The 25,214-nt window shown below is 47.1% G+C and overlaps 2 protein-coding genes across 2 annotated transcripts in view; both read right to left on the bottom strand.

Moving 5' to 3' along the window:
- LOC121162047 (zinc finger protein 510-like) overlaps positions 1–25,214 on the bottom strand; it is a 136,597-nt gene that overhangs the window by 78,110 nt on the left and 33,273 nt on the right. The window lies entirely within an intron of this gene.
- FAM240B (family with sequence similarity 240 member B) lies at positions 10,923–19,506 on the bottom strand. Its single transcript, XM_040988861.1, has 3 exons — positions 19,279–19,506; positions 12,645–12,787; positions 10,923–11,035 (listed from the first exon to the last, which is right to left on the bottom strand). The coding sequence occupies exons 1-3, from the start codon at positions 19,369–19,371 to the stop codon at positions 10,942–10,944; spliced, it is 330 nt and encodes a 109-aa protein (XP_040844795.1). The 5' UTR covers positions 19,372–19,506; the 3' UTR covers positions 10,923–10,941.

Genomic DNA, 25,214 nt, shown 5'->3' with positions numbered 1-25,214 from the left:
CAGCTCCAGCCATTGTGGCCACTTGGAGAGTGAAGCAGTAGACAGATCTTTCTCTCTGTCTCTCCTCCTCTCTGTATATCTGCCTTTCCAAGAAAAAAAAATTTTTTTTTTCCTAAAGTTATTTGTATTTAGGAAAGCAGTGGGATACAGTTTGTCGTCCGCTGTCTGACTGTGGAAGAGAGAGCTGGAACAGAAGGCTCGCCGTCATTCCTCATTCCTCATCATGTCTTATCAGGATGCCGGGCCTATCTGATTGGAGTCTCACCCATTATGAACTCATTTAACCTTAATTACCTCCTTAAGAAGCCTATCTACAAATATAGTCACCGTGAGGTTAGGATTTCTACGTGGAGGTTTTATGAACTCCCACAACAGCAGGGAAAGGCCGACTCAGGAAAGGGAGAGAGCTCAGGCATCTCTGAGAGGCGTGTAACTGACCCGGAAACGTGAAAGGCGGCCTTTAGGGAAACGCAAACCAGAGCCAGGGTGAGATGCTGCACCTGCCTTAGGGCGACTGCTGCTTAAAGAGAAAGCAGGAATAGAAAATCAGAAGGGCGGACACAAAGGAAGAGAAGTCAAAATCCTGTGCACAGTTGATCAAAACGATGCAGCGACTGGGACGGAGAGTCAGGTGGCTCGGCTCCTCGGCGAAGCCTCGAGTCCCCTGGTTCAGCGCGAGCTGAGTGTAGATCGAAGTGGAAGTGAGGACCCAGACACTTGGACTCCACGTTCATAGCATCATTATTGATGTTTTCCGAAAGACAGAAACAACCCAACGCCCACGGACACAGGAATGAATAGAGAAAATTGTGGCAAATACATACGACGGGGCATTATTGATTATTATAGTCTTTTTTAAAAAGATTTATTTATTTTTATTGGAAAGGCAGATTCCAGGACAGGCGAGAGAGAGAAAGGTCTTCCATCTGCTGGTTCACTGCCCCCACCCTCCCCCAGATAGCTGCAACAGCTAGTGCTCGACAGCTTGTGATTCATTGGAACCGCATTGGAAACGCATTGGAAGGGAGCCGGCTAGAAAGTGGAGCAGCCGGGACTCAAGTTCATGCGCATAGAAGGACATATAAAGTGTTTGAACAGCCAAGGCAAGTATTTAAGGACAAAAACAGGTGAAGTCTTAATTCTGGATTTCAAAATCTGTGCTTAAATTCTGTTCTTCAGGACACTGGCACAAGGGCGAGTAGACAAGCGGAAGAAGCTGGTAAACCTAGAAGCAGTGCTAAAAAGCTTTCTCTGCACAGCTCCACTGCTGCCATCTAGTGGTTGAACTGCACGTTTCCATGAACGAAATGAACCCCAACTTGGCACGCAACGATCATTCTGGATACTGTGAGTCTTTTTTTATCAATCAAATCCTACTTCAGGCGATTGCTAGTGCATGAAATATACCAAAGAGAAGTCGAGTCACCAACCGGTGAGAAACAGCAAGGCTCAGAGCAAGTTTATTCACAAAGGTCAAAGATCATTTGGGAGGTAAACCAGCAGAGGAAAGATCTCTCTTTCTGTGATTAAAACGACAACAAGCCATTGATACACTCAACAGTTTGGACAAGTCTCACAAATTACTGAATGAAAAAATGAAATAGACACGAGATTGCATACTCCGTGATTTTGCTTATTTGAAATTTAAGGACAAACAGAATTTTGGTAAAAGCCACCGGAGAGCAATTGTGTTTGGAAATACTCCAGATGTTTGGATTCTGCTGTTACCAGGTATGTCCTAGGCTTCTGTGGACTCCAGTCTTTCTACCATGCAGCCCATTGATCCTGCCTGACACAGACCTGTGTGGGAGGTCAGGCGGTCAGGTGGGAAGGGAGGGGTGAGACCCCTGCGGCCCCCGGTCCCAGCCTCTGCAACCTCTGCAGCCTCCGCAGCCTCTGCAGCCTCCGCAGCCTCACAGCCTCCGCAGCCTCCACGGCCTCCGCAGCCTCCACAGCCTCCGCAGCCTCCACAGCCTCCGCAGCCTCCTGACCTTCACCCTGGCATGGCTTGGCACGGGCAGCGGCTACTGACCCTGCCTCAGATCTCTTGGGTCATCTGCAACTGCAAAACGAAATGTTTTCTGAAGTGATTTGAGGACTTCACTTCCTGGAAGCTAGGCATGGTGCCTGATGGATTTCTTGGGGAAAAAAAAAAATTTTTTTTTAGCCTAATCACCTTGTGAAGTGCCATTAGAGAGTGTTTTCAGAAACAGCTTTAAGTCATTTTGGGGGGAAAAGAAAAACGGATGTTTATAGAAAAGTGGCTGCTTTTTGCCTTGACCTTACCATTTTTGGTCTGACCCTGCCAGAGAACAAACAAAACCAGATTCTTGGAAAGGAAATCCTCACAGGACAGGCCCGCGCACTCATCCCTGCCTCTGCCCGTTTGTCTCCAGGGGCGGTTTCCATTTGGTCGAAGCACAAACAGGAAGAGCCTATTTCTGGAACATTGAGGCAGAAGACACAATCTGTGTCAGCATTTGCAGCGAGAGGGTGTGATTGCACAGGGAAAGCGGGCCTCTTCCCGGGTGGCCTTGTTCCTGGGAAACCAACGGGATGGATCAGAGCAGGGAGGGTGCATCCCTGGCCCTACACCGTCTGGGACTAGGGCCTCCTCCACAGCAGGAAAATCTGTGTCGTTTCTGTTACGTAAGCACTTGAAGTTGTATCGGAAGGGGCTGCCAGCTACCCAAGGCTGTGACACTGCACTCTCAGATTCATGTGAAAAATAATAACAAAGGAAATCTGTGAACAGAGAATGTACGCTGTCAGATGAGCAGTTACTATCAAATGAGCATGCGCTGGTGAAAAGACTGACAGGCGAAAGACAGAGCTCTCATCTGTGGGTTCACCACCCCCTCAAAACCTGTGACCATTGCGTTTGGCCCAAGTCAGGAGTCAGGGACTTTGGTTTTCTTTGTGGGTGTACCTACTGGAGATCTCCCCTGCTCTCGCTCAGTGCCCACACTCTCAGGCAGCTCTAGTTAGGAGCAGGAGGCAGCCGTGGAACTCAGGTGTTCCCGGACGGGAGATGGTCAGCTTGCTCCGTGTCTTACAGTTAGGACAAACACCTGCTTCATTTACGATCCACAGAGCACGCTGCGCACTGGTTTTTGCGGACTCGTCTTCTTTTTTAAAAAAGAAAATGAAGGAGGCAGAAGCCAAACTCAAATACTAAGGGGGGGAAATAAAAAGATCCCCCTTTGCCATAAATTTGCACCTCCCTGACACGATGCTACGAAGGTTTTAGCAATCATGTTGTTGGGAGGCAGCTCAGCGACAGCATGATGAATTTGCAGAAATTCACAAAAGACATCCATTGTGAGACCAGGAATAATGGGTAACTTCAGGTTATTGTACCTCAAAATAGATGATAGTGGTTTTAAGCTCATTTGGTTAAAATTTGATTAAAATGTAACCTCTCTCTCTCTCACACATCCAGTTTGCAATCCTCCTCTACCACTCAAATATCTACAAGGTTCTCTTTTTTCCTATAATCTGCCTCTCTATCAAACAACTAAAACATCCACACAAAATACTACATCAAGGAATTACAAAAGTTTGATTTTTAAAAAAGATTTATTTATTTGAAATGCAGCGTGTCAGACAGAAGAGGAAATAAGATCTTTCTATGTTTCACCTCTGCTGGTTCACGCCTCACATGACCCCATGGGGCAGAGACTGGTCCTTTCCGAAGCCAGGAACTTGGAATTCATCTGAGTCTCCCACATGGGTGCAGGGGCCCAAGTACTCGGGGCACCTGCCGCTGTCTTTCAGACATATTAGCAGAGAGCTGGAAGTGGAGCAGCCATAACTTGAACTGCACTGAGATGTGCAATGTTGGTGTGACAACTGGCAGCTTAACCCACTGTGCCGCGATGCCAGCTGCAAAGACAGAAAGAATCACAGTGGAAAGCAGTGCTGGTTAATACTTGTGTTGATTTTGAAAATAACTTGGTAAAAATCCAGACAATTGTGCAACATTTTTCTGGTCTTCTAAATAGCTTAAAAAACCTCCCAGAGTTCAGTAGCAGGTAAAACGAAGGAGACCTGGAAGGATTTCTTTCTTAAATGCAGGAGTTTGGGCAATCCTAGGAAGAGGTAGCCGGCGTGCGTGCGTGTGCTCTGTTGCATAGGCAAAGCTGATTTACTTCTGTTTTGACAGTTGACACAGAGAGAAAGAGAGTTGCGGCCAGGGGAAGAGGAGGTGCGGGTTCGGCAATGGCAGTGCTCAGAGGCAGATTTGCAGATCTCAAAGTTAGGGAGATGTGAGAGCGTGGGGCGTTTCTCGGACGCTGGAACCAAGGCTGCAAGAGGCGTGACCAGCGACAGGTGTGAGCGAGAGTCTCAGGCGGTGACGTCACTGCAGGCGCCTCTCTGCCTTTCATCGCCTCCTGGGGCCATCAGCCCAGGGGTTATCTCAGCACGCGCTGATCCCGCAGCCGCGGCCCCAAGCGTTTTGTCTCTCTCTTAGGTCCAAGAGATTAGCATGTTGGTCACCATGTTCTTCATGAGGAGTCCCGGGGGACCTAGCCTCTCCGAGACAGAAGCATCCTAGCTTTTGTTCCCAAAAGTACAAATGCTGCGGGTGACCAGTGACATGAAAAAGGTGTCTGCGGCGGGGTGGGGGCTGAAGGAGCCTGGTGGAGGGGGCTCAGGGCTTTTTAGGGTTTTGGGGTTACCAGGTGGTCAGTACACTCACCAACCGGTCAGGCACATTAAAGGACCTCCCAGCCACAGGCCTGCCTGCCCTCCGGGGTGACTCTTCCATGGTGACCCTTCAGAAGGTCTTTGTGTTCCTCTGAGGATGCTGTGGTAGCAGAAGTTGCCTCTGAAATCATAGTTTTGAACATCAAATGCAACGAAGCACAGGCTTTCAGTTCCTAAACCAGATGCCAGATGAGGACCTTTGGGGTTCGTTGATTGAGCCCCGAGTGGCTTCCCTTCACGGGGAAAATGAGGATGTTACTGTTAACATTAATCCCCTGTGCCCAGTGGGAAAGAGTACAGGAAGGTGAGAAGGGTCACACGACCCTTGGCTGTTCTCACGTCTTTGGCCTTGTAACATCCCGGATCCACCTGTGACTATCTGTTCCCACAGCAGAGCTCCCTGGAGTCAGCCTGTCATGGACGCGTTAGCATCTTCCAGGAGGGAGGCAGCTGCAGCATGGAGTGGAGATGGGAAGAAGTTGAACTTGAGTTAGTTCAGAGGGTGGATGAAGACCCAACAAGATGTTCCTGTTCCTGGTACCGTGGGCTGGGGCAGGAAGCACAGAGGGGAAGGCGTTGGAGAAATGGACCATGGTATTATGGACATGCTCATATTACGGTGCTGGAGTGAGGCTCGTAGCTGCTGCTGGGTGTGTATGGGGGCGTGGGGGTAGTCCTGAACACCATGGGACGTTGACTCAGAGTTCTCATACAGCCCACAAAGATTTCTGCTGGAGATTCTACCTGGGGGCCAGTGCAGTGCCATCTTTGGGGGCACGGCTGTCATGGGACACAGGAAGCCTTGGGACCACTCCCACGAGAAAACAGGTGCATGGCCCAAATTGCCTGAGGTAGCGGTCAGGGCTGCTCCAACTGCACAGCTGACCAAAAACAATTTTTTCTTCTGTGTGGTCGCTCCCCCAAAAAATCCCCACTGGCTTTTGTCAGAATCTGGGTGCACTGTGCATGGGTGTGGGTGGCAGAGCAAGTGGGCTGGGCAGCCATCTGCGAGTCCGGCTCCTGTCTCTTAAACTTCAGAGAGCTTCTGAAATGTCGACCTATAAGGCAGGCGTGGGGTGCTGAATGATGGAGACTCAGGCTGTGTCCCGTTACAGGGTTTGAATCCCTGGGACAGCTGCCTTTTCATTTCATGACCTTGTAAAATAGAAACACAGGCGCGTGAGCTCCACTGGGACAGACACAATATTGGATTCGTGGAGTCCTATCCTGTCTGCAGCTACCTCCTTAGTCCCAGCCTTCTCCTGCGTGTAGGTCATTCTTCCTGTACTACAGAGGAAAGATGTGTGAAGGCTTTCCTGAACAGTCACATTTCAAGAAAACAATATTTAGGACGTATCACCTAGGCAACAGAGCATGTAATACATGCCCCAAATCCGTCACACTCGTCTTAAGCAATAAGCTCTGGCTGGAGTGAGTGACATGCTTTGTAATTAGGTCCAGGGACTGATTTCTCCCCCTAAAAGCATGCAAAAATGCATGGGCCAAATTCTGGGGCAAGTTCATCAATTTCACATCTGGAAGTGGCTGATCATAATCGATGTAAAAGTGGATTAAGTATGAGTTAAAATCATTTGCAGCAGTGTCTCGTCCTCAAATCTGAAGGTGAACATGAAAGGAGCAAAATATACTCATCTACAAAGTTCAATCAAGATGACCTTGATGTCTCCTGAGGATAAACAACCGGATGTAAACAAAGCTACATGTGCACAAACAGGAGTGTGTTTCCAAAAGTGGAGAAAAAAGAATATTAAAAAAGTATTGGAAAGTCAGATTTATAGAAACAAGGAGACACAGAGAGGAAGACCTTCCATCTGCTGGTTCACTCCCCAAGTGGCTGTGACAGCCGGAGCTGATCTAATCTGAAGCCAGAAGCCAGGAGCTACTTCCAGGTCTCCAAGGTGGGTGCAGGGACCCAAGGCTTTGGGCTGTCCTCAACTGCTTTCCCAGGCCACAAGCAGGGAGCTGGAAGGGAAGCGGGGCAGCCAGGACACACGGGCACCCATATGGGACCTTGGTGCATGCAAGGTGAGGATTTAGCCATCAGGTCATCGTGCTGAGCTGTACATAAATTACAATGATTTTTAAAGATTTACATTAAAATACTGTGCATTTAATCCTGGGGAAAGTTTTAAAAGAGAAACATACTGGGGGTCACACCTGAAATAAAAGTTAGCTCTTCTTTATTTATTTACTAGAGAGATGTTAGGCAGTATTCAAAATATTGACAGTGTTTAATGCTGTGTATTGACCTTATGCTGAGTATATAGCCTTTCATGATCTTTTTCCTTTCCTTTTTTCCTTTCCTATCGGCCTGGAGTTTGTTCCTGGAGTCCCCTGGTCTGTCCTTGGTCTGGCTGTCCGGGGCAGCCTGGCTCTTTGCCTCACCTACACGTTGGCATTCTGTCTGCTCTCCCGGTGCTGGGGAGATAGTGTTTTAAATAATCCTGCGATCTAGCCCACAGTGTTTGGGTGCTGGCCATTCCATCCTATGCCTGGGACAGTAGATCTTTTCTAACCAGCGTTTCTCTCGCTCTCTCTTCCCCTCCCCAGGTCCCCAGGGGCTGTGCTGACTCCAGTAGCAAAGCCTCAAAGTGCCATTGTGTCTCCCTGGCTGGGCATACACATTTCAGCTGTCTGTACCTACGGCAGGTGGGGGGCTTGTGCTGTGCTCTGAAAGTTTGCAACTCTTTGCCACTTTGCCACTGCACTCTGCTGTGGGGAGAGGGACACTTCGCTCTTTAACAGTCTTCTGTCCCTGACAGTGAGTCGTTATTCAGGCACCCAAAGGATGAAGGGCCTTTCTAACCTCATCAAAATGGAAAGAAAGCCTTGGCTTAAATTCAGTCAAGCATTTTTGAATGGTTGAAATTGCTCCTAAATTGGTTCTGTTTGAGTTTTTTCTCATGCTTCAGACTGTTCCAGGCAGGGTTACTCATGGAGAAGTAGCCAAGGCATTTTGAAATCAAGAGGTTGACTTTGAAAGGCGTCTGCCCACCTGGAGTCAAGCCCAAGGCACATTGGCCGTGCTCTGGTGTCGCCACCTCTCACACTCTTTGCTTGTACTATGACTTGCTTTGAACACAGTGGAGGAAGAACACCGAGGGGGTATTTTCCAAATAAAGCTCTTTGGATAATCGCAGTGTTAACGAATGTCTGTGGAGTGCATTCTTGTCACTGCTGCCAGGGCTGTTGGACTGAGTTCCTAAGACAGGTTCTTAGCAAGTCGCCGCCCTGCTTGGAAACCGTTGCTGGGTCTCCTGTGTGAGGAAGGCTGACCTCTTCCGTGCAGTGTTACAAAACCTTTCCCATTTAACACCAACCTCCCTCTTCCTTTCCTTTCTTCCATTCCCCGCATTGAAAGCACGCGGCCATTCCCTGCCTTTATGTGGTTGCCTCCTGCACCAGGTCTTGTGTTCACTCTCTGGGCTCCTTAAAGCCACACACCCCGTCCTCAACTGGAGCACCCCACGATCACACAAACTTGATTGGTTGTTCTTCTCCTCTGGATATGGTACCTTCTGGGTGAGTAGGATTAAGTCAGCATCGAGGTCTCCCCACAATTATGATGACGCTATGGTTTCCAAGCCCCATACTCATTCAACAGAATCAGTCCCCAGGCAACTGTGGGTTTGAAACAGTTCTCCACAGATTCTGACAAGCGGTCATGGGAATCAGCGCCCCAGAATGGAGTGTGCATTTTCCATGTGCGGCAGCCAAGTGCCAACTCGGAGGAAACAGAAGGAGGGGTGAAGAGACTGGGAGCCCCTTGTGAAAAAATGTCACTGAGGACTTGCTCCATGCCAGGTCCTGCCCTAGGAGCCTTTACACCTGCCCATGTAGCCTCTCCTACTCTGAAAAGAAGATGACACAACACACGTTACAAGTAAGCAGAAACCAAAGGCCCTAGTGGATAGATGCTATGCTCAACACCGGGATCCCATATGGGCGCCGGTTCTAATCCCGGCAGCCCCGCTTCCCATCCAGCTCCCTGCTTGTGGCTTGGGAAAGCAGTTGAGGACGGCCCAAAGCCTTGGGACCCTGCACCCGCGTGGGAAACCTGGAAGAAGCTCCTGGCTCCTGGCTTTGGATCGGTTCAGCTCCAACCATTGCGCTCATTTGGGGAGTGAGTCAATGGATGGAAGATCTTGCTCTCTGTCTCTCCTCCTCTCTGTATATCTGACTTTCCAATAAAAATGAAGTAATTAAAAAAAATGGGAATTGGAACCAAAGTGACTTGGAAATATTGATATGAGGTATAGTTCAGGGAAGAAAGCACCATGCGATTTTGTAACTCCGGAGCCTTTTAGATGTGTGAGTGTGTTTTTGTGTATTTGCGTGGTTTTGTGAACGTATAGGACAATATGGGAGTTTGTTCACATGGGGTGGGAGGGCTGCTCGTGTTAGGGAGTGATGAAAAAAGGGAAGGAACAAGTCAAGAAAAAAAAAAAGAGGGAGAAAGGTTGATAAAAACTGTCATCATCTTAGGAGCAGATATGTGGTTCTAGCAGTCTGCACCCCACATTGGAGTGCCTGGGTTCAAGACCCGGTTCCAGCTGCGGATTTCCGCTTCCTACTGATGCAGATGCTGGGGGGTCACCCCATGGCTCCAGCGGCCACTCCCTGCCACCCCCGTGGGAGATCTGGATGGAGCTCTGGCTTCTGACTCAGAAGCTTGTAGGGGGGGAAATGAACCAACAGATATGAGCTCTCTAAATGATCTAAAAGGTAGTATCGGCATGTGTGCACGAAGTTTTAACAACATACTATGTATTTGAAAATTCAAAAGACTCAACAATGCAAATCTAATGAGTTCACTCCTCTACCTAAACTCTGTCGGCGGCTTCCAATTAACCTGGGGATAAATCCAGGTGTCCTAGCTGCAGAGATCCAGTGTTCCCCTCTTCCCACCCACCTTATAGAGCCCCATCCTTCCTCTCCCCGGGGACCCTGACATCTGCCCGAGCTCACTGCCTGTTATATATTTTTTTTCCTCCTACCCTGTGCAAGGCACCCTCCCCTATTTTCCTGGATGATTCGTGTCTACTTCATACAGTTGGTGTGTACATACAACATAACGGTTTTGGGAAGTGGCTATCACGGTCTGGGTCTCGGCTTTGGTATCCACGTCTCAGAAGGTCTTCCGGCCCCTGGGCATGGCTGGGTATCCTGATATTCACTTTTTTGCTTCTCTGTCCTGACTACGTTCCTACTTTCCAGCTGCAGGTGACAGTTTGCTTATTGTATCTGGGTAGAGTCAGAGCGCATGGAAATGCACGGTGGGCTGCACCTGCCATCTCCCTTCCAGCCCTTCTCCTCGCCTATGACCCTCTTAGCTATGACGAGGCCTTCTTGTGTTCCAGGGGGAGCAGGTTCTTCATGCCTGGGACTACCTATGATCCTTAGCTGCTTGGGGTTCCCACCCCACACCCCTCTTCTTCTGTCCCACAGTGAGGAACCCCAGACAGGGGAGCCTTCCTTCATTTCTACCCCTGTGGAAGGGCCTGTGCCCAGGGATCATGCTGGGGCTGACAGGAGGCTAAAGTGAAGGCGACTTAAAATTCTAGAATGTGTCTGGAGCAGCTGGGGAGGACGCTGGCTGTGTCACCAAGGAACTGGCTGAGGCAGGCGTGAAGGGAGCTGACAGGGGCACAGCAGGTGACTTCCTAAGCAGAGTCATAGCGAAGTCCGTGCGTTGGTACACCATACTGTGGATCGACTCTTTGAATGACTTTATTTCTGCAGGCAATGGCATTGTGGTGCTCACACCACGGAGAAAGGAAGATAAGACTTAACAACTCTGCTTTTCCAGGACACCTGGGGGAGCCAGCTTTCCATCAAGGTCACCGCACTCAGGAAACTTCAAACATTCCGATTTCAGAAGGAGGGAAAAGCGTGGGACTCCGTTAGGCTCTCTGAGACCTGGGTGCGTTAATTCCAAGAGCTTTTTCTATTAAAGAGCCGGAGCTTCCCATCCCGCCTGCGGTTGCCCTGTCCTCTGTTTAGAGGATTGAGCGGGATCACAGCTCCCATTAACACGAGGGGAGGTTTCACATGTAAATCCTTCACAGACAAAGAGCCCCGGGGAGTGACCTTGCTGGGGAAGCACAACTTGGGTGTTAGTTTTTTGTTTTTTTGTTTTTTGTTTTTTGCTCCTAGAAAAATTGTGTCCTTGGTGACCGGTCCTGGAAGCTGGTGGGGCGGGGGCAGCTGTCAGTCGGAGGGTTTTGCCTGCTTTTCTTTGTCGTCGGGATTGTCCAGCATGCTCAGTCTTTTCTCCAGCCTCTGCTTCCATTCTTCTCGGAGCCTGAGGGAGAGGAAGGAGGCATGCGGTTAGCAGCAGATGCATCTCCACATCGGCAGGTCCATGGATGCCTTTCTCGGTTCACTCCTCTGAGACCAACAGCAGCGGAGGCTGGGCCAGGCACAAGCCAGGAGCCTAGAGCTCAAGTCTCCAGTGTGGGTGACAGCGACTCAACTACGTACAAGTTTGCGGGAAGTTGGTCCTCGGAACAGGGCCAGCAATCAGACTCAGGCGTTCAGACATGGAATGGAGGCGTTCCAAGTGATGGGGCTAAATGCCCGTTAGCAGTGTTTTAAAAAGAAGTCAATGGCCTTACAAAATGAGTGGACAGAAATTATGCAAAAAACAGTCCCTTAATTGAATGCTTGATAAAATGATAAAGGGGTGTCTGTGTAATGCCAATCAAAATCCCAGTAAGATTTCCATGTCACTATCAACAAGACAATTTTACATTTTAGACAGAAATGCAAAACAGAGACGTAGATTAGCCGCCAAAATTATTTTGAAAAAGAACGAAATTGGAGTGATATGGTACAACGGAGGCAGTTAGCTTAAAAAAGAAAATTCAGCAAGGTGGAATTCTTAGACTTTTACAAAGTAATGTCTATTTCTTTAACTGTCATCTTGGTATGCTCATTTCTAAGAACAAATCTTAAAATTAAAAAAAAAAAAAAAGAAAGAAAGTGTGGGGACGGAAGTACCAGTGGTAATCATTGTTTAAGAGTAGCTCAGAGCCCAGCGATGGCATAGTGACTAAAACCCTCGCCTTGAACATGCCGGGATCTCATATGGGCACTGGTTCTAATCCCGGCAGCCCTACTTCCCATCCACCTCCCTACTTGGGGCCTGGGAAAGCAGTCGAGGACGGCCAGTGAACTCACAAGTGTGTGCTAACCCCATTCCACACCCTGTTCCCCCTCGCTGGGATAGCCCAGAGCAAGGAGCGAATCTTAAGACATGATGGCTTTGTTCCGTCACCCACAGAGGGATTAGTGGGAAATTTTGAGGCTATTTGTCTTTCTTGTTAACTCAGAGCTACTCTTAAACACAGTACATTGGGTTTGCCCTTCGTGAATAAAGATGAGAATGTTATGTGTTTATGTGATGGGATCTAGCTTGGTTGTCATGTTGGAGCGAAGTCCTGCTGATTTCTGGGATATATAGCCCCTTCCACAATTTATCTAACTCTCACAAACCAACTCAGTACTTCTGCCCCAGACCATGCTGGAAGCAGGCACTGCGCAACAACAACAACAACAAAAAAATGCATTCCTATCGTTTAAAGCCTTCTGGTATGATACAAATCAGTCAATTCTAAAGCATACACTCCACCCCATCTTGCTATTCCCATGGAAAACCCAAAGAAGGTTCTGGAACAGAGCTCCTCCACCTCCAGCCACTGCCTTCTGCCTCCTGGCAGTGGCTCCCCCTTGGCCCCATGGGGGATCTGATGACTCCCTCTCTGGGACCTGTGTGCACGCATGGCACCATGTGCAACAATCAAACCTGCTCCATCCTGCCACCCCTCACCTCTCCCCCACGGCTCCATCTTCACCTCTACTGTATTTCGGGGAAACCTCAGCTAAAAGTAACAGCAAAGCAACCCACATACTTTCTCAGGGCGCTCCTCCCACGGCGGTCCTCCTCCAGTTCGCGGTAACAGGTCTGTTTGCTAATTTCCTTTTCCCAGAAGCTCTTGAGTTCATCACAAGTTTCGCAGCAGAAGACCTCCCGGCGGATGTATTGATTGTTCATCTGAAACACATCAGAAAACACAGATCCCATTCTATGTCCTTTGGAGTGACAGCAAGATGTGGCTTTGGGTGAGTAACTCCTTTCATTACCAGTGGAGTAGAGTATATCTAGAGGAAAGTGTTTCCTACATGGCCTGCCATTCACCTCCCCAAACAGCCCCAATCTACCCACATGCTACATGCCTGTATTCAGGAAGCTCACAGTCTAATGTTCCACATTGGCAAGACTCAAAAAATGTTAACTGGTGTGGCATTTTTGCCGCGGAGCTGAGGCCCTAGAGTGCCTGGGTTCAATTCCCAACTTTGTCTCCTGATTCAAGCTTCCTACTGATGCAGATTCTGGGAGGTTGCAGTGATGCCTCAAGTACTTACATCCAAGCAACCCACAGGGGAGACCTGAATTGAGTTCCTGGTTCCCTGCTGTGACCCTGCCCAACCCCAGCCATGTGTAGTGAATCAGTGGATAGGAACTCTGTCTGTAGGTCAAATAAATAAATGAGGATGTTAAGGGACGATGTTTGGCACGTGGGTTAAGCTTGCATCTCGTATCAGAGTGGGTTTGATTCATAGGACCAGCTCTATATTCCAGCTTCCTGGTAAGGTATACTTGACGGCTAGAGTTAATGAATCCTCGACATACATATGAGAGGCTTGGAGTGTCTTTGTGGCTCAGGGTTTCAGCCTGGCCCAGCCTTGGTTGCTGTGGGTACTTGGGGGAGTGGACAAGCAGATGGGAGCTCAATCACTGAAAACAACGTTAACTGAATTGGCTTTACCTGCCCCCCTCACCCCCCGCCCCCGACACATCTCTCTGGCTTGGAGCTTCTACACAACACCAAATGCTTTGCTTCTTCACTCAGCCTGTATTTAAAGTTTATTTATCTCTGTTGCCGGGCTGTCAGAATTAGAAAGCCTCAGATCACAGGGATAAGAGGCTTCCCATTTTGTCCAAGACCCAGTGTTGGAATGTGTCCAGGGAGGCCTTTAGCAAAGCTCTTGGTGATGAGTTTCACCCTTATACCATTTAGGATGTGATATTTGTGAGCTCTCCTGGTCAGGACTTATAATCACATTCACAGAGTGATGCTGGGCATGTTTAAGAAGTGACTCTTACTGAAGTTGGCAGTTGCCACCGTCCCAACAATTGGACACAATCCCCCTGTGTTATTTCACAGCCTAGCCGTTTGTTTTCTTTTTTTTTTTTTTTTTAAAGATTTATTTTTATTATTTTTTCATTGGAAAGGCGGATATACAGAGAGGAGAGACAGAGAGGAAGATCTTCCGTCCGATGATTCACTCCCCAAGTGAGCGCAACGGGCCGATACTATGCCGATCCGAAGCCAGGAGCCTCTTCCGGGTCTCCCACACGGGTGCAGGTTCCCAAAGCTTTGGGCCGTCCTCGACTGCTTTCCCAGGCCACAGGCAGGGAGCTGGAAGGGAAGCGGGGCTGCCGGGATTAGAACCGGCGCCCATATGGGATCCCGGGGGTGCAAGGCGAGGACCTTTAACCACTTGCGCCACTGCGCCGGGCCCTAGCCGTTTGTTTTCTTGGAAACTCGAGCTCCAGCTGCTAGGATTCTGACAACTTGTAGAGCTGTAAGTGGCATTTGGGTGTAGATGAGTTGGGCCATCCTCCTTTCCTCTCATTTTCCCCCTTGCCTTTCATGCGTTGCTCCCATGGGTGGCACAGAGGTAGCTGGTTTTGGCCACTTTGTGCCCCAGAGAATTCATAGAAATTTTAGAAAAAAAACAAAAAAGCCTCTTGGGAGATAACAGAACACAGCAAGAGAGAGGAATAAAAACTTTTCCATTGGAATATTGAGGGGGAAACCCGGACTCTGACCATTGTTCCCACGGCACCTGCACTTCCTGCAGACTGAGATAATCAACTCGCTTAGTCTCCTGTGAGGATGAAAAGCCGCTGTTTTCTCAGTCTCTCTCAGAGACCAGGAAAAGGGGAGGGCTGGCTGCTGTGATCTCTGGCGGGATGACTCAGTCATGTTTTCATTGTCACAACAAAAAAATAGAAGAAATACCAACAAAAGACACTAGTGGGTACTGCAGAGCGCCGGAGAGCTGGGAGGTAAAACCATTGTTCAACAGGAGGAAGTTCTCAAACTCAGCTGTGTCCATTCTGTCCTAGAGCAATTGAGGTTTCCTTTTGATATAAATCTAATTGCAAATCTTTACTCTCACACCTTCTAATCACCTGTTATCTTCACCCCGACGTATGCAGAGGAGATGAAGCGATGAGCCTTCTCTGGTATATACCCGTGATCTTTTTATGGCTTTTTAGTCCCCTCTAATCCGGGGTTTCTCTAAGAACAGGGTATTCCTTCCACGCACCCCCCCTTTGGTATCCAAACAATTGTCTTGCCCTCGATGCCCAATGGCTCAAAAATCAGGAACAGCATATCAAAAGAACTGTGGCCAGAAACGCACACGTATGGGTTATTCTGGTGGTTTTCATAAGGAGTATTTAGGAATAATATCTGTTCCCCCATCTCCCTTAACATGTATCAGGTTACTTGTGTTTATATTTTAGGTGATCTGATGCTGATAAATCAGGGAGTTGGAGAGAGCCATTTCTTAAGACAGGCGGGAGAGCAAGATGCATTGGTATAGAGAGCTAACACCCAGCCCTGGAGCCACAACGGGCAGTGGAAGGGAGTTCATGGACAGAGCCACCTGCCCACACTATGGGGTCAGGTCAAGCCCGCCTCGCCGATGGGCTGCCAGTGGATGGAATTGGCCCTTATTTTTATGCTCTTTAGGGCATACGCAACTAAATGCCCCCAGTTTCCAGGGTGTGCCCTACAACTGAACTTCAGTCCTCACAACCACCTCATTCTTACCCTCCGTTTACAGAGGAAGTACCAGCCGGCACTGCTGAAAGCCTGGGTTTGACAGTGGTGGAGTTGGGATTGAAAATCTGTCTAGCTCCAAAGCTTGTGCTGTCATCGCTCCACGCAGCTCGCCAGAGGGAAGGAGAGCGGCTGGCCCATGGGAAGAGCCGAATGCCGGGAGAAGTGCGCATCCTGGTTGAATTTGCAATGAAATCATCCACTGTTTGCCAAGGCAGGACTAGAGAAGCTTATTTCCCCCCCGAAGATGCATCAAGGCAAACTTCTCCGATACTTTGAGTCAGAAGTGTCCGCTGTCACCAGTGACTTGTGCGTCCCGATAAGAACCAAAAACACACTGGGTGACTTGATATTAGTGCTTTGTCAAATGTGTCCTCCCCTTGCACCCTTCAGTTCCCCTCCGATGGTCTTCCTCACTCATGGTGGAGGTCTCTCTAGGTCTGAGGTTTGCCAGGTGCAGCTGCTCAGATGACACCAGCTGCCTGTGGTCCTCACACCACATGATTCCTCCTCCCATCCCACCATCATGCCCCGTGCACACACTGGTGAAGGGGACATGAGGACATGAGACTCGAAATCTCAAAACCTCGTATATATCTGCCCCAAAACTGTGTTAAGTTACTGTGATGGTTTTCACAAATGAGCACAAATTCTTTGGTGTTCATCCTCGCCCCCAGTGGATGAAGCTGAGTTTCCCAGCCACGAAGACAGGGAAGCCCTGGTGAGCAGAGGAGCCGGGAAGAATAAGAACTTGACAGTGGAGAAAGAAATACCATCTCCTCCTTCTGCTAGTGGTTACGGGCCACACCACCAGGAACGGGTCTTGTTGGTAGGAGCTGCCGCTGGTGGGACAGATCATGTTGCCTCTGCAGGGTAACTCCTCTAAGTCCGGAAAGCTGGAGTCTATTTGTGAGAAAACTGAAGATGAACTCAAAGACAGGGAGGGGCCTTCTACAAAACACCTGACTAGCCCTCATTAAAAGTGTCAAGGTCATGAAAGAGAAGAGTGAAAAACTAGTGCTGTTGGGAGGAGAACGGGAGATATGCTAAGAGGATACTTCAAAAAGGGTTTGAAAACATAAAATTGAAAGTTTATTTTGGTGCAAAAAATTTCAAGGTTCATGCATAGCTTTTTTTTTTTTATGTATTTCCATGAACTTGTTGAAGACTTTTCATATATGATATATATAATACATATGTATGTATATGATTATATATTTATTTTTTGCTGATTTAGGATTTAAAGCATTACATTGCAGTTTTACATACATTATGGATTTATGCTATATATATTATACACATAAATGTATAGATATAAACATACATACATTATATATGTCATATATATTATATACATAGCTTTCATCTGAAAAAAAAACTGCCATAACTGAAAGCTTTGCACCTTACACGGTGATTCACAAAATCCTGAATTGTCTATTATATCCATGCTGTTGGTGACCTGTAAATCAGAGGTCACACACTCAACAGCCTATAGGGTTCAGGTGGAAGAAGGCCCTGTGTTAGGGGAGTTCTAGACTCAGGGCTGTTTAAAGGAGAAACTGCCACTTAGCTCCCACGATAGTTGGTTGCTAGTGGAGTTTTTTTTTTTAAAGAAACTAGAGCTCTTGATTTTTAAAAAATGTAACGTTTTCTTATTTTTAAATGTTGGTAATGAATTTGAGACATGACACTAACCCCAGAGTTTGAGTTCTACCTGGACTACCACATTAATCTCTGAGTTCCCCATGGGCGAGTTCCGCAGGGGTCTCACACACTGGAGGATACGTAGTTAAAACACTACACTACAGATAAAACAAACGCCACCCTGGCACTGATGGTCACTGCAGTGTGTGTCCAGTTGCGACCAGAAGGGACCTGGGAAGCCCCTTGTCTCATCCTGCATGTATGGAGACATGACTGGCTGCCCAATTCCACTGAGGTGCTTTCAACTAGCCTCTTAGCTACTAGTGCCATGAGTTAATATGGTGCCTTTTGGGTAGTTGGTCCAATGGACCAAGAACCTATATGTTCCCTTATGTTGACACCATTCATCCAGTCAGTCAAAATTCTCCAGAGGATTCCAAGGAAAATGTGATCGCTTCTGCAGAGAATTTTATATACTGCTGCCATGAAAAACCTTTGGGATGATAAGCCGGCCAAATTACATTTGTTTAAAATATCATTTCTCCTCTTTCCAACAACAGCCAGCCATGTGGGAAGCTGAATTTCACTAATCAGCATTATTTTTTTTTTTGTCTGAATATAAAATGGGCTCTTTTTTTCACTTAATAAATTAAGACTTTCCCAGCATACATATTCTTTCATGGCTATGCAATTATCTGAAGTGAACAGACCATATTTATTAAATTATTCTTGTACTGATGAACTTTTAAATCCAACTCCATTTGAGTCTATTACAAAGAATTCCAATGTGAATACTATCCATTCTTCACATTTAAGAATGTAGAATAATTCTTCAAACTGTAGGCCAAAGTTCACCTCCCGTAGAATATTTGGTGTGCAATTCTGTCTTTCCCTCTATATTTGTGTGACAGTTGGAATGAAGTACTTTTTAAATAAAGGTACTTCTAGCCTCCCAAAGGTAGAAAAGAGCAGGTTGTTAATGTCATTGCCTCATAGCGAAAAGACATAAGCACAGCTTGGGGTCTTTGAGGATTATGGAAAAGATACTGTGCTTTAAAGTCTATGAGTTGCAGTATTGGATCTAAAGGTTTGACAAGCTCTCGACTTCAAAGGTCAGGAAAGTCTTCAACATTAAGATCCAGGGCACAACCTGTGTCTTCAAAACCCAGGGCTTTGTATTTCGGTTTCTTTACTTCCAAATGAGCGTAGCTGGTTGCCTTGCACATCAACAACTAGGTGGGTGTGCAGCAAAAGGGGGCTGATTGACGATAAAGGCACAGAATGGCACATCTCTGCCTCACCCTCCACAGAAGTCATTTGTAACTGGAATTTACATCTCCTGGGGGAAGTTGTTGCACTTGGAACATCACCATCAGTCAGAAGATTCAATTCCAACCGTATTCCTTACATTTACTGATTAACTGAAAGAATACTGGAATCCACCTTCAAGTCTATTTTAAATAACAGCAATTTAATTACACATTTATTGAACTTGAATTTCATGAGGGTCATGCACTTCTGCCTATCCAATAAGAAGCTACAGAACAGTTAACTATATAAACTAAAGCAAGAAGAAAGTTCTACAGGTAAATTCCCAAGTCCCACGTTACTCAGACAATGAAAATCCCCCAACTGAAGATGAAGTTCCCTAACCACCAGCTTCCTAAGATGCTCTTGTGGTCTGATACTCTTAAGAGATAGATTGCTGAACTTGGTTAACCTTGAAGCCTCACTCAATGAGACTGCTATCTGTTTTTTTTTTTTTTTTAACACTCTTCAACTGACATTTAGGAAAGAATGGAAAAATCAGAAATGGAAAACATCTGTTCATCTTAAATTATTCCCAATTGGTACAAGGTGGAGTGTTCCAGGTAAAGGGTTAATGGATCCAAGTGAGTAACAAAGAACATAAAGAGTGGTACCTTCTTCAATCCCCAAGCCAAAATCTGAACCATAACTGAAATACAAAGTCAACACACTGTACCTTCAAGATGACCTTGTAGGTGAGCAGACAGCCTGGCTCCTGCGTCCTCAGCCCTGGTTTGGGAAGGCCACAGATGCTGTTCAGAAATCTCATTGTTGCAGCTTTTTATATGTGGGGCGCAAGAGGTACTGAAATCCCTCAGCCTTTCGAGGTCATTTGAGCCAAATTAGTAGCAGAATCAGACCATTTTTCCAGGGACATTGTAGCCTTTCCATGTGGTGAAAGATGGCTTTAAACAAATTCCGTGTCTTGCTAACCCAACTCTCCCCTTGGGCGGGCGAGCTTCTGTTTTGGCAGGTCCCATGAGTGCTATGACTTGGCCTCGACCAGGAGAGATGATGCTGGACAAGCACTGGATTATCCATGTGCCTTGCTCCTCTGTGACTTGTGAAAAGCCACCGTCTGGCCCTTGGTGTGCAAGGGGGACTGGAATGGCGGGACCAGTCACACTTGGGTGTAACGTTACAGGAAGACTTAGAGAGGCAGCTTGTTCTTTGGAGCTATTAATCCTTGCCTGGAATCTGCTGATGACATGTCGTGGTCTGCTGAGTTCTCTGCCACTTGGTGCAGGAATTGACCCCTGGGGAGTGTTTTCCAATAAAATGCATCCAAGTGAGATGGACTTCTCATTTTAGAGTGGCACTTATCCCATTTTGGAGGAGCACATTTTGTCCTTAGGAAAACATTTAGAATACTCACTCATCTGAAAACAGAAATAGCTCTGGTTTTCATCAAATCCCTTGGCTATGCTACTAATTGCATACTCATTACCTGGCTCAACGGATAATAAATTTTAACTTACATTACACATGACAACCTCGCCTAATGTTGATGTCCAAATTTTATCTTGTTGAAGTGATTCTATTTAATGTCGAGTCTGTGAAATTATCTCAATGAACTCATTTACTTTATTATTATTATTTTTCATTTGGAAAGGCGGATATACAGAGAGGAAGATCCTCCGTCCGATGATTCACTCCCCAAGTGAGCGCAACGGCCGATGCTATGCCGATCCGAAGCCAGGAGCCTCTTCCGGGTCTCCCACGCGGGTGCAGGGTCCCAAAGCTTTGGGCTGTCCTCGACTGCTTTCCCAGGCCACAGGCAGGGAGCTGGATGGGAAGCGGGGCTGCCGGGATAGAACCGGCGCCCATATGGGATCCCAGGCGTGCAGGGCGAGGACCTTTAACCACTTGCGCAACCGCGCCGGGCCCGAACTCATTTACTTTAAACTGTATTTATACCCACGGGGTTTCGTACGTAGCGTTCCGTCTGTCCGCTGCTGCCACCGTCGGGCAGGCGCTGTGCCCCGGGCTCGCTCCGGGACCGACGGGCTCAGGCTATCCCTGTCTTTTCCTTTTTCCTTCCGCATCAGACAGCTCCTCGTGGCGACCCCCAGCGCGCAAGCGGGATGCGCGGCTTGGGGGTCGGAGCGGGTGCAGAGAGTCAGGGGCGTCCCCCTCTTTTGTCCTCTCCTGGGGTTGGGGGTGCAAGGACGGGGTGTGCCCCGCAGCCTTGGTCTACTCCGTAGTTCTAATCAGAGCGTGGTCTTCGGGTCTGAGCGGAAGAGACTGGCAGGGAAGGAAAGCGTAGTAGGACAAACTACCTGCTAGTGAGTGGCCTGCGCGCGTCTCTTTCTGGGCAGGGGCGCGTGCGAACTGAAAGGCGCGGCTTTTTTTCCCCCTCTATGTGCAAAAATATAAGTATACCCAATTTAATAGTAAAATTAAATTTTACAGGAAAGCTTTTTTTTTTTTTAAAATAAGGAGAGTTAATTTTGAAAACAATGTTTCCAGGGTGCCACTTACACAAAACCAACAATTCAAGGAGAAAATACAATAAAAATGTCACAGAAGTGTTTCATATATGTACATACACGCATTAATTCTGTTTAAAAATGCAGAGAAATAAAATAGCAGAAAATAATTACAAAAAGTTTATTTTAAAATATTTTTCCCTCTTCCTTTTCTTCCCCTCCCTTCTTCCCTGCCCTCGTTTTCCTTCTTTCCTCCTCTCTCTTTTGTCATAGTTATTCCAAAAGCTGTGCAATTATTTTAATTGCATGTGATTCCTCAGCATTTTTTTAAGCCATTAGCAGGATTCTAAATGAAAGTTTATGAAAATATATCTTTTTAAAAATATATATGTTTATTTATTATTGCAAAGTCAGATTTGCACAGAAAAGGAGAAACAGAGGAAGAAGCCTGCATCCACTGGTTCCCAGGCCACAAGCAGGGAGCTGGAAGGGACGTGGAGCAGCCAGGACACCAACTGATGTCCATATGGGATCCCAGCGCACGCAAGGTGAGGACTTTAGCCACTAGGCTATGACACCGGGCCCCAAAATATGTCTTATGTGTTAATCTCTATTTGGCTGTTAGCAATTCTGCAAACATTTGCCCAGTGTCCTTATGTGAAACTGTGCACCATTAGCAAACTATTCTTTTTTGAGATTTATTTATTTTTATTGGAAAGTCAGATTTACAGGGGTTGGAGAAGACAGACAGGAAGATCTTTCTGCTGATTTACTCCGCAAGTGACCACAATGGCCTGAGCTCCGATCCAAAGTCAGGAGTCAGGAGCTCATGGGTCTCCCAAGCAGGTGTACGGCCCCAAGACTCTAGGCCATCCTTGACTGCTTTCCCAGGCAACAAGCAAAGAGCTGCACGGGAAGCATGGCAGCAGTGACATAAACTGGTGCCCATATGGGATCCCCTCCCCTTCCCTCCCCTGCCCCCTCCCCTCCCCTCCCTCCTTCCTCCCCCCCCCTCCCCTCACATCCTGTCCACATGCAAGGCAAAGACTTGCTAGGTTACTGCGCCTGGCCAGCAAACTATTCTTTAAAGAACGAGCATTTCTAGGTCATTCGTAATTCAACTCAGGTTTTAGTATATGGATGCCCACGTTTTGCGCTTGCTTTTTGGTTGAGAGGACAGTGGCTCAGTGGCAGAGCTGGGATTTGAACCGAGGTTCCAAGGATGTTGTCACCCTCTCTTGGAGCAAAGTTACACGTGTGTGTCGCTTTTTCTGTATCCAGCCTGGATACCAGATTTGTAAAATCTTTCCCTCCTATCGTGTGTGATGGCTTCTATCTCCTCTCCGTTTTAAATTCTTATTTTCTCATTTTTACTTTTAATCCTCATTCTACAGAAATTGTCCTTCAGAATGCACAGCACAGTGGCTACCCAGTGATAGCTTATGGCTCAAGACCATGAACCAGGGAGTCTTCTAGTATTTTCTGATGCATCTATGTGTGGGTGAAAGATACATTCCAAAATTCGGGCCATTTTCAAATCTGTTCCAGTTCTTGATTGTCTCCACAGCTCCTGTCTTGTGCCACCTGGGTAACTTGGCATCTTGCTGCATTTGGAGCGTGGTAAACACCAGATGTTGGAGTCTGCTGCTGGCATGAGCGGGAGCATGCTCTAAAACAAAGGAGTCTGCATCGTGGCACCGAGAGTTAGTTGCCTCCTGCAATGCGGCATCCACACTGGAGCTCCGGCTGTTTCTTTTGTTTAAATTGTTTTATTCATATAAGCACATTTCATGAATTTCACAATACAGGAGCCTCTTCTGGATCTCCCAGTGTCGGTGCAGGGTCCCTAGGCGTTGGGCCATCCTTGACTGCTTTCCCAGGTCACAAGCGGAGAGCTGGATGGGAAGTGGAGCTGCCAGGACATGAACCAGCTGGATCTGTCTTTTGCTTTTCCAGCTTGCGCCGCTGTGAGCTTCAGATGAACCATCTGCCTCGGCTGCTGGGGTACAAGAAGGAAATAGAAAGCTCACTTGCACATTATCCATCACCCATCATCTGGGCAACTGGTATGTCCTGGGAACTGCTTTCCCACAAGTAGAGAAATTAGAATATTCCTGTGAACTTGAACTGTTAGTAAAATTCAGCCCCTACAGACTAACCTTCCTCCCAGGTTACTCCCATGACCAATTGAATGGGTATTAAATAACACAGCCTTTGAACTCCCTCTAGAGGCTTCCTTAATATCTACTCCTGAGACAAAATTCCCACACAGCAATGTGACATGTTAATAATACTGTATATGCAGGCGTCTGCCTAGGACGGCGGAATTCTTTCAGAGTTGATCTTAGCTGATAACTGTCATCTTAAAAGTTGCAACTTTTTTCTTTTTTTCCATTTATTTTATGTGAAAGGCAGATTTTGCAGAGAGAGAATGAGAGACACAGAAGGAGGCCTCCCATCCATTGCTTCTTTCCCCAGATGACCTCAACAGTCATAGCTGAGCCGATCTAAACCTGGAGCCATGAGCCAGGAACCAGTTGCTAGGTCCCAAGGACTAGTCTCTACTGGTTTCCCAGACCATAAGTAGAGAGTTGGATGGGAAGTGGAGCAACCAGGGCACAAACAGCATCCTATAAGGGATGCTGGTGCCGCAGGGCAGAAGATAAACCTGCTGTGCCACCATACCAGCCCTGGTTCATTATAACATTAAATAATGTACCTGGGATGACTTTTTAGCATCCATATTTGAACATGGGCTGCATGTGAAAACTGGTTTGTTAATATGCACAGTCAGTGGACTTTCTATTTTTTTTTTTTTTTTTTTACAATTAATGAGACTTTAATCAGTTTTGTGTGGAGTTGATACCACTAAGACATAAAGGATTTTTAAAAATTTATTTACTTTTATTGGAGAGTCAGACATACAGAGAGGAGGAGAGACAGAGAGGAAGATCTTCCATCCACTGATTCACTCCCCAAGTGACCAGAATGGCCAGAACTGCACTGGTCCAAAGCCAGGAGCCAGGGGTTTCTTCTGGGTCTCCCACATGCAGGTGCAGGGTCCCAAGGTTTTGGGCTATCTTCAACTGCTTCCTCAGGTTGCAGGCAGGGAGCCGGATGGGAAGCAGGGCTGCTGGGACATGAACCGGCACCCATATGAGATTCCGGCACATGCAAGGTGAGGACTTTAGCTGCTAGGCTACCCCACCAGGCCGGAGAGAAAGGATTGTTAACAAACACAGTAACAAATGGATGTGATTGATATGAGGCATTACTCCGTCCATATCATTTTTGGTTTTGTTGTTTGTGTATTTTTGGTGTATTGCGATTACACACAGGGACAGTGCTGTACAGTGCAAGAGCACCTGAAGAGAGAGACATGTTATTATATGTTTTATCTAAAACATCTTGGACTTTGGCAGTGGCTGGGAGAAGGCACCTCTGCCTGTATTTTAGGTAAAGCTCCCATTTTACTGCACAGCTCCACCTCTTCCATCTGTACGCATGACGCATGAACAGTATATAAAGGTAAACCAAGTACTTAGTGGCAACCAAAGGCATTAGCTGAGCCAATCCGAAGCCAGGAGCCAGGAGCTTCCTCCAGGTTCTCTCGCATGGGTGCAGGGGCCCAAGGGCCTGAGCTAGCCTCACTATTTCCAGGCCATAAACAGAGAGCTGGATAGGAAGTGAAGCAGCCAGGACATGAACTGATGCCCAGATAGGATGCTGGCAGTTGCAGGTGGAGCATTCGCCTCTTGAGCCACCATTCTGACCCCATAAATAAAGCTTTAATTAGGACTGGAAAACCCTTCAGTTGGGCCAGAACAAAAGTTTGATTGACTACTTCTCTGCCTTGCAAATACCAGGATCCCATGTGGGAGCCAATTTTGGTCATTGCTGCCACTTTCGGAGCAAACCAACGAACGATCTTTCTCTCTGTATCTCCTTCTTTCTATAAATCGCACCTTTCTGAGAAAAATAAATACATCTAAAAAAAATTTTAGAAAAGAAAGAAAACCTTTCAGTCACATCCCCTTTTATGGGGATGCAGAATTCTGTGGAAATGATAACAATATGTATAATATACATCTAGTTACATATATTATACATATATATGCATATATAAATATGTCATTTTTCCATCTCCAATCAATGCCTATGCCATAATCTGTAAGTAAGATTT

Source organism: Ochotona curzoniae, unplaced genomic scaffold (assembly GCF_017591425.1).
Source record: "Ochotona curzoniae isolate NIBS_2020 unplaced genomic scaffold, NIBS_Ocur_1.0 contig_50, whole genome shotgun sequence".
Taxonomy (NCBI): Eukaryota; Metazoa; Chordata; class Mammalia; order Lagomorpha; family Ochotonidae; genus Ochotona; species Ochotona curzoniae.
Note: the sequence above shows the minus strand (reverse complement) of the source record. Positions and strands in the feature narration are given on the sequence as shown.

Coding starts and splice junctions, on each gene's coding strand:
- FAM240B (XM_040988861.1), bottom strand. CDS start 19,371: ATGAGATTTCTGAACAGCATCTGTGGCCTTCCCAAACCAGGGCTGAGG. Junction 12,788..19,278: donor CCTACAAGGTCATCTTGAAG/GTACAGTGTGTT, acceptor GATGTGTTTCAG/ATGAACAATCAATACATCCG. Junction 11,036..12,644: donor GGGAGGAGCGCCCTGAGAAA/GTATGTGGGTTG, acceptor CCTCTCCCTCAG/GCTCCGAGAAGAATGGAAGC.